General features: G+C 45.1%; 1 protein-coding gene across 1 annotated transcript in view; it reads left to right on the top strand.

Annotated features, from left to right (window-relative positions):
- CDH8 (cadherin 8) overlaps positions 1–13,826 on the top strand; it is a 372,134-nt gene that overhangs the window by 253,525 nt on the left and 104,783 nt on the right. Inside the window, exon 6 of the mRNA XM_083163864.1 lies at positions 4,494–4,681. Within this exon, the coding sequence (XP_083019990.1) occupies positions 4,494–4,681 (188 nt within the window). The remainder of the gene's footprint in view (positions 1–4,493; positions 4,682–13,826) is intronic.

The raw sequence follows: 13,826 nt of genomic DNA on the forward strand, positions 1-13,826 counted from the left end.
AGAAACAGTACCCAGGCATTTTACTATTAGTAATATCCAATATAATATACACAACGCAGACCTCCCAACATGACCAATTCCAGGAGGGTCAACATCCTCTCTACCTGGACTTCCATTTTAAATTATGGGGCAGTTCATACTCCTCAGAAGGGTGGGGAAGCCTTCCACATGTCTTCGGACCTCCCCCCACCTTGCACCCCCCCCCCCCCCGCTTTGCCATTTACTGCGATTTGCAGCTCTTCAGGCACCTGCGTTGAAATTCCTTTATTGTAAATGAAATAGTTCAACACAGGTGATGCCAATCATATATCGTTGCGGTCAGCAGTCTTTAATGGCGCCGAATTCTGTGTCCGCCGGCGGTGTCATAGCTCTCCCTGCACTTCCGCATTCCTCAGCATTTCTCTTCGCGCCTGGCTCCCCATAGCTTTGTATAGGAAAGGCGCGCGCACCTTATTCTCTAAGCCCCCCCTTCCCCAGCTCCACAGCTCTGGTGCTGACTGGCTGTGTTTCTGACACGCTGGTAGCCTCCTCTCACCAGGCTCCATGAAGCAGCAGGGCAGACACAGCAACAGCCCAACCCTATGGGGAGGAGTTCAGCATGTAGTAGATTCCTATTGAAAGCTGCTACTGCTCATCATACACAGAGCTGGGAACTTCTCCTCCTCTTGGGCTGCCAGTACATGAAGTGATGACAGCAATAGCTTCCAACAGGAATCAATTCTGTGCAAATCCCCAGAGATACAGTGCTTCCATGGGCTGCTGCCTGTGCAGCCCAGAAGCAATTCCTCTGCAGTGAGCTTGCCTGAACTTCAGTGAGTCACTCAGTGTGATGCAGCTGAAGGAAGGTATGCATTACACCAGAGAGGTGCATGGAAGCTTATTTTATTTTAATAATATTTGTGTGTAGATCTTTATAAATAGTATAATTTTGTGAACTTTAATTAATATTAAAGTTATTAAAAGTGTGTATTTTGCTCTGTACCTGTGTTTATGTGCATATGAGTACATCATGTATTTATAATACATGCATACAAACAAACACTAGTACAGCGCAAATCAAACTAATAACCTGCAAATAATTAATGACTGTTTGCAATGAGCAGTACCCAGGAAATTGCAGCCCCCCTTAAATCTAAAGGCAGGAGCCGCCACTGGCAATGAACAATAATTGCACAGTCTGAAAATGGCTGAAAATAATCCGGATAATTTAGTTTGTTTATTAAATTTGTCTTGATAAATGGCCCGTGTGGATATTGTTCATATTGTTGACATTGCTGCATTTCTATAAGCACCTAGAAATAACAAATATATACAAATGCAGATTATTGACTGCAGATTGCACAACCAACTTGGAAAGTTTGGTTCCGCACCACAAAGACATTGGGGGTTATTCTGGTTCACTCGCAAAGGCAAATTCACTCTCTGATGGACAAAACCATGTGCACTGCAGGTGGGGCAGATGTAACATGTGCAGTGAGAGTTAGATTTGGGTGGGGTTTGTACTTCCAACTGATATATATATATATATATATATATATATATATATATATATATATATATATATATATATATATATATATGGCAGAGTAAAAATAAAGCAGCCAGTATTTACCCTGCTCAGAAACAATAAAACACCCAAATCTAACTCTCTCTGCACAAGTTAGATCAGTCCCACCTGCAGTTCACATGGTTTTGAATTTGCCTTAGAAAGTGACTTTACCTTTGCCAGTGAACCAGAATATCCCCCATAGTGTATAGTGTAGCGCAGCAATTACCCTGTAAGAATTGGTAAAATCTACAATGGTTTAGACAATAGTTTATGCCTATTGCCGTTTTTATTATATAGAATACACATAAACATATAGCTAAAGTCATGCTCATGGTGAGAGTGCCAGCTGCAAGAGGCTTGTAGTCAGCAGCTGCTTAATTAACATGCTGCTGTTATAGCTGGCATCCGGCTCCCGGGAAGCAGAGCTGGGTCACAGTACATCTCTATCATGTTACCGAGCCTCATACACTCCAATGCTAGAACAGTCAATTCCCCAATTTACACTTTTCTTATTGCTGCAGAAATATTTTTCTAATTTGTGTAAAATGACAATGCAGGAAATGGCTTCCTATAACTACAGAGTATAAAACAATTAAGCGTTTAAGCATTTAAATAAGAAATACATACCAAAATGTCTCCCAGTCTAAACCACATTAATCAGCCTCTAGAATTAGAAAGTGGTGATGTTTTCTGTGTTTGTCACAGCCATTGCATAGCAGGCTCTTGATAATCATTACCTCCCCTCGTATGGTCCACTTGTGCTCTGTAAGTCAGCGGTTGAGGGGGTGGGGCATGCAAGCAGCTGGTGGGAGATGCATGTGACGCCCGCCTTTCTGGGGGAACGGGACTGGTTCTTCCGGATGCTTCAGGAGGGTAGGCAAGTTTGGAAGGCGGTGGCATTGCAGCCAACTGATGCCATGTGTCAACAAACAGCCCAGTACTGACCGGTGGGGTTGTTTATTGACATAGCAATGTAACGGTACAGCCATGCTCTCAGTTTCACACACACACGTAACATGGAGCGGAGCTTGTGCGGAGCATTCCGGTTACCATGCTCTGCAAAGCAGCTCTATGGTGGTGTGGATATAAGATAAGATAATTTATTGTCATTGTAAAAAGAACAACCAACATAGTTGCTAACATATGGCTGGTATTTCCTGGGATCTCCTGCACACTATCACTAAATACCATGGTTAGTATATAGTGGTATGTAGTGGATTAGTCAATGTTGGACCCATAAAAGTGTTTTCACTTCTTTGGATGACGAGCCCTTATTTACTTGCTCCGCACAGTGTCGGTTTTTCTCTGCTGTATAAAACACAATTATAGTGTACTGGGTGCTGAGTATTTGTCATTGTATCACAATTGTAGAATGGAGATGAATGGCATGATTCAGTCAATTGATAACGAGATGCCATTTGCCTTGATTGCATTGCCTATAGGGACGTGGTTATACAGTGTTCACCCGCGGCGGCTCCTACCTGAATGTAGGAGGGGGGCTACTGCTGAGTGCAATACCGGCACATATAACCCCCCCTGCTGCCGCTGTGGCAGCGGCGGTCCCAGTGGCTGTGCAATGCAGATGACAGGCACTAGGACCAGCGAATGCTCAGTATTGGCCACGGAACTGCGCATGCACATACCCCAGGTTCTATGGGCTGCTACGGCTGCAGCCCATAGAAGCCAAAGATGCAGCCTGGAGGGAGGGAACACCTCCCAATGGGACTGCCTTACTGCGGTTGACTGTCAGGTCGGACTTCCAATAGCAAGCCACTGCCAGTCACAGTGAAGCCAGTGTAGTCTCACGGACTGCAGCTGGCTACACTAACACTAAGCACAGTGACAGATTTTACTTGGGGAGGCTGCAGTCCTGCAGCCCATTGGTAAAAACCGCCACAAATGCAGAACAGCATAAAAAGGTTTGACGTTTGATTTCCAATGATAAATGATTAAAAAAATAGTTGACAGCTTTATATTCCTCCCAGTTCTTCCAGCGATAGATCTTTACAGTTGTGGTGTTTAAAATATCGGATCGTTGAAGTAACGGTGGTAGCTTATAAACCCTAAGACTGGGAAACGTTGTGTGTAAGATGTGATTTATATTGTGGTCTTCATTCTGGATCATAGTGTGATATTACATTGATCAGCCTATAGTTTTGTAGAGGCAGATATTAGAAGTGTCCTAAGGTTTGGAGCGGGTGGTCTTTCTTAAATTTCCATTACTCCCCTTTTTGGTATGTCATTTTTTCCGCTTTGCTAGTAGTTGGTGGTAAAGTAGCCAGTCCTGTAGCCAGCTTGCTGCACTGGTGAGGTGCACTCCCCTTAATAACACCGGAAAAGCCGAAGGTAGTTCTTCTGGTATCAGCAGCTCTACCCGACTCGATAGGCTTTGTCTGTCTTTGTCTGTGTTACTGTCTGTGTTAAATGTATATTTGTATATAAATGTATATTGGTGTTATATAAGTCAAATCATTATGTATTATCATTCTGTATTATTAATTTGGAGCTGTCATCAGACAATACAGTGTTTACAACACAAAGAGTTACAGAAATTTCCATTGTTCTAGATAAAGGCGGTTATTTTGATTCAATCTGAAAGGCACAATAATTATCTAATGGACAAAACCATGTGCACTGCAGGTGGGGCAGATGTAACATGTGCAGAGAGAGTTAGATTTGGGTGTTTTATTGTTTCTGTGCAGGGTAAACACTGTCTGCTTTATTTTTACACTGCAATAAAGATATCAGTTTGAAGTACAAACCCCACCCAATCAGCCCCAACTGCAGTGCTTATGGTTTTGTCCATTAGAGAGTGATTGTGCCTTTCCGAGTGAATCAAAATAACCCCCAAAGTGTGCTTAGATGTAACAAATTGAGGGATTGCTAATCTGGGGTTTGGTTGCATTAACTTTAGTTGTAATATTTTCTCTCCCTTATTTGTAAGGTCAGTATCAGTTTGTAGTCCCAGAGGACATTGGTATTGGTGATGCACTTGGACGAGTGAAAGCAAATGATCGAGACACCGGAGACAATGCTAAGTCATCCTTTGATATCATTGATGGTGATGGGAAAGACATGTTTGAAATCGTAACGGATTCCCAGTCACAGGATGGAGTCATTCGATTACGAAAGGTAATTGCAATTTTTTTTTTTTATCAATTAACTGCTCAATACAATCTAAAAGGAAATTGGTAGCTGCCCAGTGCTGTCAAGTTGATATCTGGTGCAATATATGTGACTCTCTGTATCCTCTACAAATGCAGCCCAGCAATATATCACCAAAAGATACCTGACTATGGGGATTATTCGGCTGTGACAGACCGGGTGATAGTCAATAGACTGCGGATGCGTACAGTCCATAGTTCGCACGTGCATGGCCGTCTTGCAATGAACCTTGCTACTTTATTTATTGTTGGCCATAAGCAAGGTGATTGACAGAAAGCAGATGTTTACTGATAACCCAATGTTTTCTGGGATCGTAAGGGAAAACTCAGGCATGCCCAGGCATTTGAAGGGAAGTCTTGCGACATCAGCTCCGCCCCCGATCAGTCTGTCTCTATCGCAGCCACCGAGTAAGTCCTGGGCTATGCTCAGACTGCACATACTGCTGAGTTATTGCAAGGAGGCACGGTACATTTATACGGTGTCCATCTTGACATATGTCAACATAGACACCGGAAAAACATACAAAACTTACAGTATGTCTGAAACTTCGAGAGGTGACCTCATATATATATATATACAGAATGGCAGTACGCACAATGCTGACAAAGTCCAGATGGTGTCCGTGCCCGGTATTTGAAGGGTTATAGAATTGCCTTCCCAAAGCAGAAAACTGTGTTCCTATTCAAGGAAGAACCAGCACAGGACAAGAGGCTTTTCAAGCTTTTATAAGCATCATCAATTTTTTTCAAAAGACAAATCCAGCAGTCACGGTGGGGTAACAAATAGACAGGACAGGACAATTGACGTCCAACACCCTCAGGCAACAAAGACTTTCTGTGAGTAGCAGCCCGTTCCGTGGCTGATGTCAGCACAGGTCCCTGACGGACCGTTTTGTTGCTTTTTGCACCTTTCTCAAAGGGAAGAAGTCTGGGAAGGCAATTATATATATATATATATATATATATATATATATATATATATAACTGGAAGGTAGATATTAGGGGGGTTAGTCACAATCGCAAGTGGACCATTGGTGGGCGTATGCTCATGGGCAGCGTCATTTCTGCGCACGTGCATACCCTGGGTGCATTCGGCCACGGCAAACAGACTGTTCTCTGGGTGCACGCACCCTAGGCTGGGATGGCGGAGGATCTTTGCGCTCATGGTAGCTCCCAGGGCCTTCCCATGGTAATCGGGCCGTGACGACGGTCCCGTGGGCAGGCAGCTGACATCACCAAATGTCAGCTGCCCGCCCCCGTCCTCTCGAGGGTGCATGCTTGTGAATCCACCAGAAAACCCCCCTAGGTCCAAGCTGTATTCACAGATGTGGTGGGAAGAAATTGGGTAAATTGGATGATAATATGGGTACATGACAGGTGACTACATTTTTATAGTCTTTTAAGGCACATAAACAGGTAACAAGAAGCCAAATAAGATTGAATCAATGATCTTTCTGTACTACGGAGTATTTTTATATTCCATAGCCACTATATAAGGGTCTTTACGTTTCTCAAATCTGCAGGCTGTACATGTATTTTAAATTCCACATGCTGTTTCAAGACCTTCCAAGAAGGCAGCATCCCTTTGTCTTAAGTCTCAATTATTTTTTCAGTTGAAGGCTTTAGAGAATATAAATGAAGCGCTGTCAACTATGATGACACTGTTGCCATATTAAAAAGGGGAAAAAAAAGGTTATTTGCACCATTGATTGCTGACAGTGGTAACTGTGTGTTCGGTAAAAGCCATATTTTAGGTAGATAAAGACCCTTCTATACAGAGACCAAAAATTAGACAATTTTTATATTGCAATTCTGCTCTACTTTCAATAATCAGTTTCAATAAATGATGCGTAAGACGAGGATTGATTGAATCTTTTGCAGTTGAGTTCTCTTAACTAATCGTGATATTCAGCCAATGTATCTATATTAGAAAATAAATTCACCAAACTTTTTGTTAATGGTGCAGACAAAAAAAAGTGATTTAGAAAGACATTTTGAGGTTCTAAAAATATTTTTTACATATGAGCTTGTTCAGTGCTTTTTTAGCTATATTTTATAAATTCTTTTGTGATGAGTTATCTGCATGAGGCTTAGGGGGTTATTATGGTTGATTGGTAAGGCTGCAAATTCACAGCCTTGCGAGTCCACTAAACCCCGCCGTGTGAATGGTTAGCTGCCGCTAGGGTGGCCAATCCCTGGATTGGGATCGACGGGGTCCCGGGATTTGGCCCCCAAAACACCGGGATTTCAATCCCGGGATTGGTGTATCCAATCCCGGGATTTTGGGATTAGACTGCGCATGCGCATTCTAGTGCTGGGCCGTGTTTGAGCATCCCTCAGATGCTGCCCCACTTCCCCTGTACCCGGCAGTGCAGTCCTGCGCAGAGTGACAAGGTCATAGGTCACGCTGCGCAGGCCACACAGACAACCAAGAAGTGTCCTAAATGTGCTGCTGCCTACCCACCCAGCTCACGGAGAACTCTCTCCCCCACCCGGCTTCCTGCCTGCTCCTGCCTACCCACCCGGCTCCTTGCTCCCTGCTCCCTGAGACCCCTCCTGGCTCCCCACCCTTCCATCGGCCCCACCCGGCAACATCACCATGGCCAGCCACCCACCGGGCTCCATGTAAGCAAACAAGCGGGGCATTTTTTTTTTTAGGGAAACCAATCCCGGTATCCCGGGAAACCCGGGATTGAGCATTTTTCAATCCCAGGCTATTTCAACCTTACATATACATGCACACTGGGAAGGAAATGGGCATCCGGTGATGTTAGCTGCCCGCCCCCCGCACCCGCGTCATGGGAACGCCCATCTGCCAAAAACAGCCCGTGTTTCCGACTGTTGGGGTATTCCGAAGGTCGCAATGCCCAATTGAATACCCTCCACCAGTGATTGTTTGGGGTAAATTTACTAAAGTATTGGTTTATAGAAGTAACGATGTTGCCTATAACAACCAATCAGATTCTAGTTATGATCTTATAGAAAGTGCTAGATAACTAAAAAGTACAACCTGATTGGTTGCTATGTAAAACATTTCCACTTCTAGAAAGCCTGCACTTTAAATATACACCTCTGTATCCAGATCAATAACTTCCAACAATTCTACGATATTGCCAAATGCACTGTACTGTAATTAAGTCCTGTATATTAATATGTTTTTTTATTTTATGTCTGTTATATGTAGTCTTACAAAACATAACAAATGATGGCCCTGTAACAATGTGAATAGTAGTTTGCTTTATTATCATGGGTATACAGTATAATCTTGCTGTTAGTAAAGGTAAAACATTATCACAGAGAGACGAGCAGTGTACCTGAGGAGATAAAAAGAGGCCATAAATTTACTAGTCCGGGAACGGAGCTGTTAGCTACAGAAGGTTAGTAAGTATTCACATTCCCTAAATCACTTTGGAAGGATCATTACACAGCCAAGTTTAAAAAAAAAAAAAAAAAAAAACTTTCACTGGTGGTTGATATTCACTAGAGATCCCAGGTAGTCTGCAATCTATCAAGTTCAATAAAGTATTTATTCTGTTTTTGCTAAGTTTCACAAAGGTCTAACAGAGGCTGTTTTATAATTAGGTGAATAAATAATCAGCATTTTGCAATCTGTATAACTCAGCTTTCGATTAATTTATTCCGTCAAGGGGAGAACGCAGCTTTTAAACATACCTATAACAAAATGCACACAACTGACAGTGGTCCTAGTAAATAATCTATATATCCCAACTGACAATCTTGATATGTGAGGGGTGGGGTTTCATGAAAAGAGGGTGTGTCTGGGTGCATCATTGCAGAGTTTAAGAAGATGGGGGGTTGGGTCTGTTTGACCCAGTTAGGAATTTGTATATTTTGGGAGCAATAGCAATTCCTACATTATGGTGAGAGGGGAAGTTTCCTGAATGCTATTCATTTTGTGTGGCAGTCGGGTGTGTCCGTTGCAGATGATAAATGTAACAGAAAGGCAGGGGAAGATGTTCATGGGCATAAAACTCCATTTCTAGGGTCTGTATTGGCTGCAGCCCCAAGAAGCCAGGTATTGCTGGCATACTTTACAGAGAAGTGGCTTCCCATTGGAAGTACTTTCTGCTAATGGCAGTCCGTACTGGCGGTCCTGTGGATAAAAACTTTTCTTCCTCGGACTGACAGTCCTGAATGAAAGATATTGATTCCAATGTGAAGCCTGTCAAATGCAATGAACAATTTAAATTGGGGGCTTACTTGGGAGAGTGATGTATTTTACTGAGGGGCAGTGGCATATTTATAACGGGTGTAGCATGCACGCCGTTCAGGGTGCACCCCCCCCCCCATGTCCGTAACCAACCCCAGGCTGGGAACAAAATTAATAGGGGTTCCCTGTATTTTGAGAACCACCACTGGGGCCAACCAGCCAGCAGGGTAATGCCACAGCTGGGGGAAACTATTTATATCAGTTCCCCTGGCTGAAGTACTAACCCCCTCACCCTGGGGGAGTGGGGACCCTCCCAATGAAGGGGTCCCCCCTCCAGGATTAACCCTTCCTGGGCTGAAGCCCGGGGCTCTCCCCATTGCCCCAGGGTGGAGGACACCTGACTGATGGCATTTGTATAAAAAAATAATTAGCTATTGGGTTCTGCTGTGGAACTATGGGCCCCAGCAAGCCTCCCCTGCATACTGGGACTTAGAGAACCACAAGTCCCAGCATGCAGGGCATTAATGGTCATTCTGGGACTCTTAGTTCCACAGCAGAACCAACACACACACATACAGATGGAGCGCCTCTCAGCCAGTGCCAAGGCTCACCAGAATGCCCCCACTGGTTAACGCCAGAGGAGAGGCAATGCATACGACTGGGACGCATGAGCACCTCACGCGCACACGTGTCCCATTTTTTAGGCGGCAGGGAAAATACAAACCCTGCCCGTCTCCACTTCAGGGAGATGGTCACAGTTAGAGGCGGTGCAGGGAGGTGGCGGGGACCGGCGGAAAGCAGCAGGGAGGCAGAAGGGAGCTCCATTGGAAGGGGACACAGGAGCGTCTCTTGCACGCGTAGCCTTTTCTGGCGGCTGGTGGGGGCTGGCTGTTGGCGATCCGACTACCAGGTCCCCACTGATCTCCATCTGTACACACCAGTAAAGTATCACTTTATTACACACACCCCATACATAATGATACTTACCTACAGTATCTTGACCTGAACGATCGGTACCCTTCTCCAATAGTATCTTGTTTGTGTAGCTGTAGAAGGAAATTATACTTACGAGGTCCTATGGCGTAGATCTTCTTTCCATGTAGGCATTCATGTACTTGCAAAAAAACAAAAACGAGTACCCGTACCAGCACGAACGGTAAGAAGCACAGAATGTTGTTGTTTAGATTAGATGCCGCTCCCCCCGAAGGTGCACTATTGGCTGCCCAGCGGCCAATCAGAAGTTGAGTTTCCTAATTGGCAACTAGGCAGCCAACACCAGAAGAACCGAATGTAAACATCCAAGTATGGATTGTGGACTGGAGTTGGAAACCTCCCCAGTCTTGAAATCCTAAGTTAGCCACTGAATTGCATTAGCATATTATCGCACTGCCACCGCGTACATAGACTATATGATATCCGTCCATCTCTGAATCAGCCCATTGTCCAAAAATAAGATATCTTTGAGTGATTAAAAATCCAGCCATATGCCTTTTCTTTTTGTAATTCTTTCATAGTGATTTCTAACAATGAAATTAGACACAGGTGACTCCAGTAAAAATATCACTGTTGCCTTCTTGTGTCCTTTGACATTTTATCCTAACTCTTAGTTTGCCGGTACTGACAAAAGATGCACGCTTGATTGGCCAGATGCACCAAGGCTTGGAAATGTTACATAGCGCTGTTTCAAACTGGAAATGCTCTATTTAAAAAGATTATTATTATTTTTAAATAAAATATGTTTTGAGTCCAACATCTCCCTCTGCCCAATTATATTCCACCCAGCAATGATAGATTTTATAGCCCAGAGTGAGATTTATCTTGGTACTCCGTGCAATTTAGCTGACAGATTCATACCAATGAAGTAGAAAGTAGCTTTAATTTACACATCTTGACATCAGGAATCTGAAGAAGTGAACCTCATTAACAATGACCTTCTCCAGTTCATTTTATTGTCAAGCCTTTAGAATGTAAAATACAATATTAGTGAAATCTGTAATCAATCAAGAGTATTATTTCATCTGCAACAGTTGTCTGAGGAGAATTTTTTTTTTTTCCCATAATAGAAAGAAAATGATATATGTCTGGGGCGTTTAACTCACAGAAATGCTCGTAAATGAACCAGGATAATGGAGTCTGCTTAGACACATGATCGTCATTTCCATCACCAGTTGTGTGGGTGTAGTCATTGGTGGCTGAACGCATACCCTCCAACTGTACCGATTTTGCCGGTACAGTACCGTTTTTTAACAGTACTGTACCGGCAAAATAATTTTGTACCGATGTACCAATTTTTTTAAGCTGCCCGGCTCTCCCCTCCCTGGTCCCGTTCCCAAGGGTCCCTTGTGGCGCCGGCGGGCATTGCATGACGTCATGACATCACTGCTGCACCAGCGCCGCACCCTACACACAGTCTGGCGCTCAGGGGACGAATGTGAGACTTAATGCCCTGCCTCACAGTCTGCGCATGCACAGACTCAGGGCGCGAAAGGGCAGTGAGGCAGAGGCGGGCGTCAGTGACTGAGTGCGCAGTCAGGTGTAGCAGCAGGAGCCGGGGCGCGCATGAGGGGGGATCTATCTGGAGTGGACTACTGAGTGGGACCCCTGGTGACCCGGAGCCTAAGTAAGTGCATGATGCAGTGTTTTTTTTTTTTTTAAGTTTAGGGGTCGTGGCCACGCCCCCTTTACTCATGGCCATGCCCCTTGTCTGCAGTTGTACCGATTTTTACTCCTCAAATGTTGGAGGGTATGTGAACGCTTTCGCCTTGAGCGCCATTTGAAGTGTCATAAGCTTTTTTCTTCAGAGACAATTTTATGTGTGACCCTACCAGAGTTGGTGACAGGGGGTCAAAGTGGACACTCCTTCCGGGCCCTAACATTGTGAGCCCGACCTACACACAGCCTCTCTCCCTAACCCAACACATGCTGTGCAGTGCCGTGTGCTGTGCGTGGGGAAAGAGGCAGCTGCAGTGGCAACCTGTCCTCTGCATTCCTGACCTGATGTCTCTCGTGGCGATACGGTCATAGGGTCACCTGCATGTTGCTCAACAGTCATTAGGTCGGCAGCATTAGGTTGCCATGCATTTAGGTCAACATGAGTGAAGGTCAACATGGATCTAGGTCAACATGGGTTAGGTCAACAGGGTCATTAGGTCGACAGTCAAAAGGTTGATCTGTTGTTTTTTTTAGCTGACATGTGCCACCACTAGGGTGTGGTGAGAGCATAACATAGTATGCCGAGCGTAACGAGGCACCATGCCTGAAGCAGGGGATGCGGTGCTGTGTTGCAGTGTCCATGTCGACTGTGTCGACATTCAGGACAAAGTTTAAATCCCAATGTCGACCTTTTGACGGCTGTCAACCTAACCCATGTCAACCTAATGACCCTGTCAAACTAACCCATGTCGACCTAGACTCATGTCAACCTTCATGCATGTCGACCTAGACTAATGTCAACCTAAATGCATGTTGAGCTAATGGTGTTGACATGCTGGTGACCTAATGATACACACCCCTCTCGTGCTGGTCGGCCACCCACCAGCACCATGGTCCCAGATAATTTTTTCTACAGGAGTGTGGCCACGCCCCCTCATGTCGACAATGCCCCCTTTTTTCACCACGGGCCGGCTGCACTGTCAGCACGGCTGGATGCAGTCACCATGTTGATGGTTATGACAGGGCCGGTGCAAGGCACCGGAGCGCCCCAGGCAAGTCGGGGTGGGGGTGCCCCGGTGTCTGCCGCCCGGGTACCTGTCCTGTGGCGCTGTGCGTGTATAAAGCTGGCGGCGGCGGCAGCAGGGGGTCCCTGCAGTCAATAAGAAATAACGAGCGCTATCCGCCGGGCTATGCGGAAGCGCTTCTGTTTTGGAAACACTGGCCGCACGGCGCACGCTGATTGGCTGAATCTCAGCGTGCGGCCAGTGTTTCCAAAACAGAAGCGCTTCCGCATTGCCCGGCGGATAGCGCTCGTTATTTCTTATTGACTGCAGGGACCCACCGCTACCGCCGCCGCCAACTTTATATATGCACAGCGCCGCAGGACAGGTACCCGGGCGGCAAGGGGGGCAAAATACCGCCCTCCAGTGGCCGGCGCCCTAGGCAAATGCCTAGATTTGCCTAGTGGTGGCGCCGGCCCTGGGTTATGATATCAACTTTGCTAATTTGTCAGCAATGTCTACTTTGCATTAAGGATGGGAATTAACATCACATCCTGCCAGCAACACAAGTTTTCCATAACACCCTATAGAGGCGCAAAGGAAATCATGCAATTTTGGCACTACAGTAATAAACTGATTCTGTATGTGTGCAGGCAGCAAATCATGCCAAATTGTATTCCTCCTAATATTTTCTTCATGTCGATTTTATTTCATCCAATACAAAAAAACAAACAAAAAAAAAAAAAAACACTGCAGCAGTGATTTACCCACTTGGCATACAATGGCTGAATCTATTACGTTACACACTTTTTATAATATCTACAGATGTATTGTAGGCAATTGGGATAACAATGGATGCAGAATTCACTAACACTCTTGGGTTAACAATGGTTATACCTATATTTTAACCAATTGGAATAACAATGGCTTCAGCGATCATTTTTAACAATGGTAGCAAATAACATTTCTAATATTTACACAGTTGGGATAACAATTGTTGTAGCTGCCGGTACTTGTGAGTTATCTGGGCTGCCGATTTTTTGATTGTATGCCTTAAGTTAAGGCATACAATCAGATGCGATGCAATGCGATATCGCATCGCATCGCATCGCATCGCATGCGACCATCGGATGCGATGACCCGATTTTTCGAGTCCCCCGCGAGGGGACGGTATTCTGTGTCCCCTCGCGGGGCGCGCTACGCTCGCCACGCTTCGGGCTCGGTGGCTCGCTACGCTCGCCACAGGTTTATATCCAGCTCCATGCCCACTTGGATAGTAGGGGTATGAA

This window comes from Crinia signifera, chromosome 11 (genome assembly GCF_055691185.1).
Source record: "Crinia signifera chromosome 11, ASM5569118v1, whole genome shotgun sequence".
In the NCBI taxonomy this organism is placed as follows: Eukaryota; Metazoa; Chordata; class Amphibia; order Anura; family Myobatrachidae; genus Crinia; species Crinia signifera.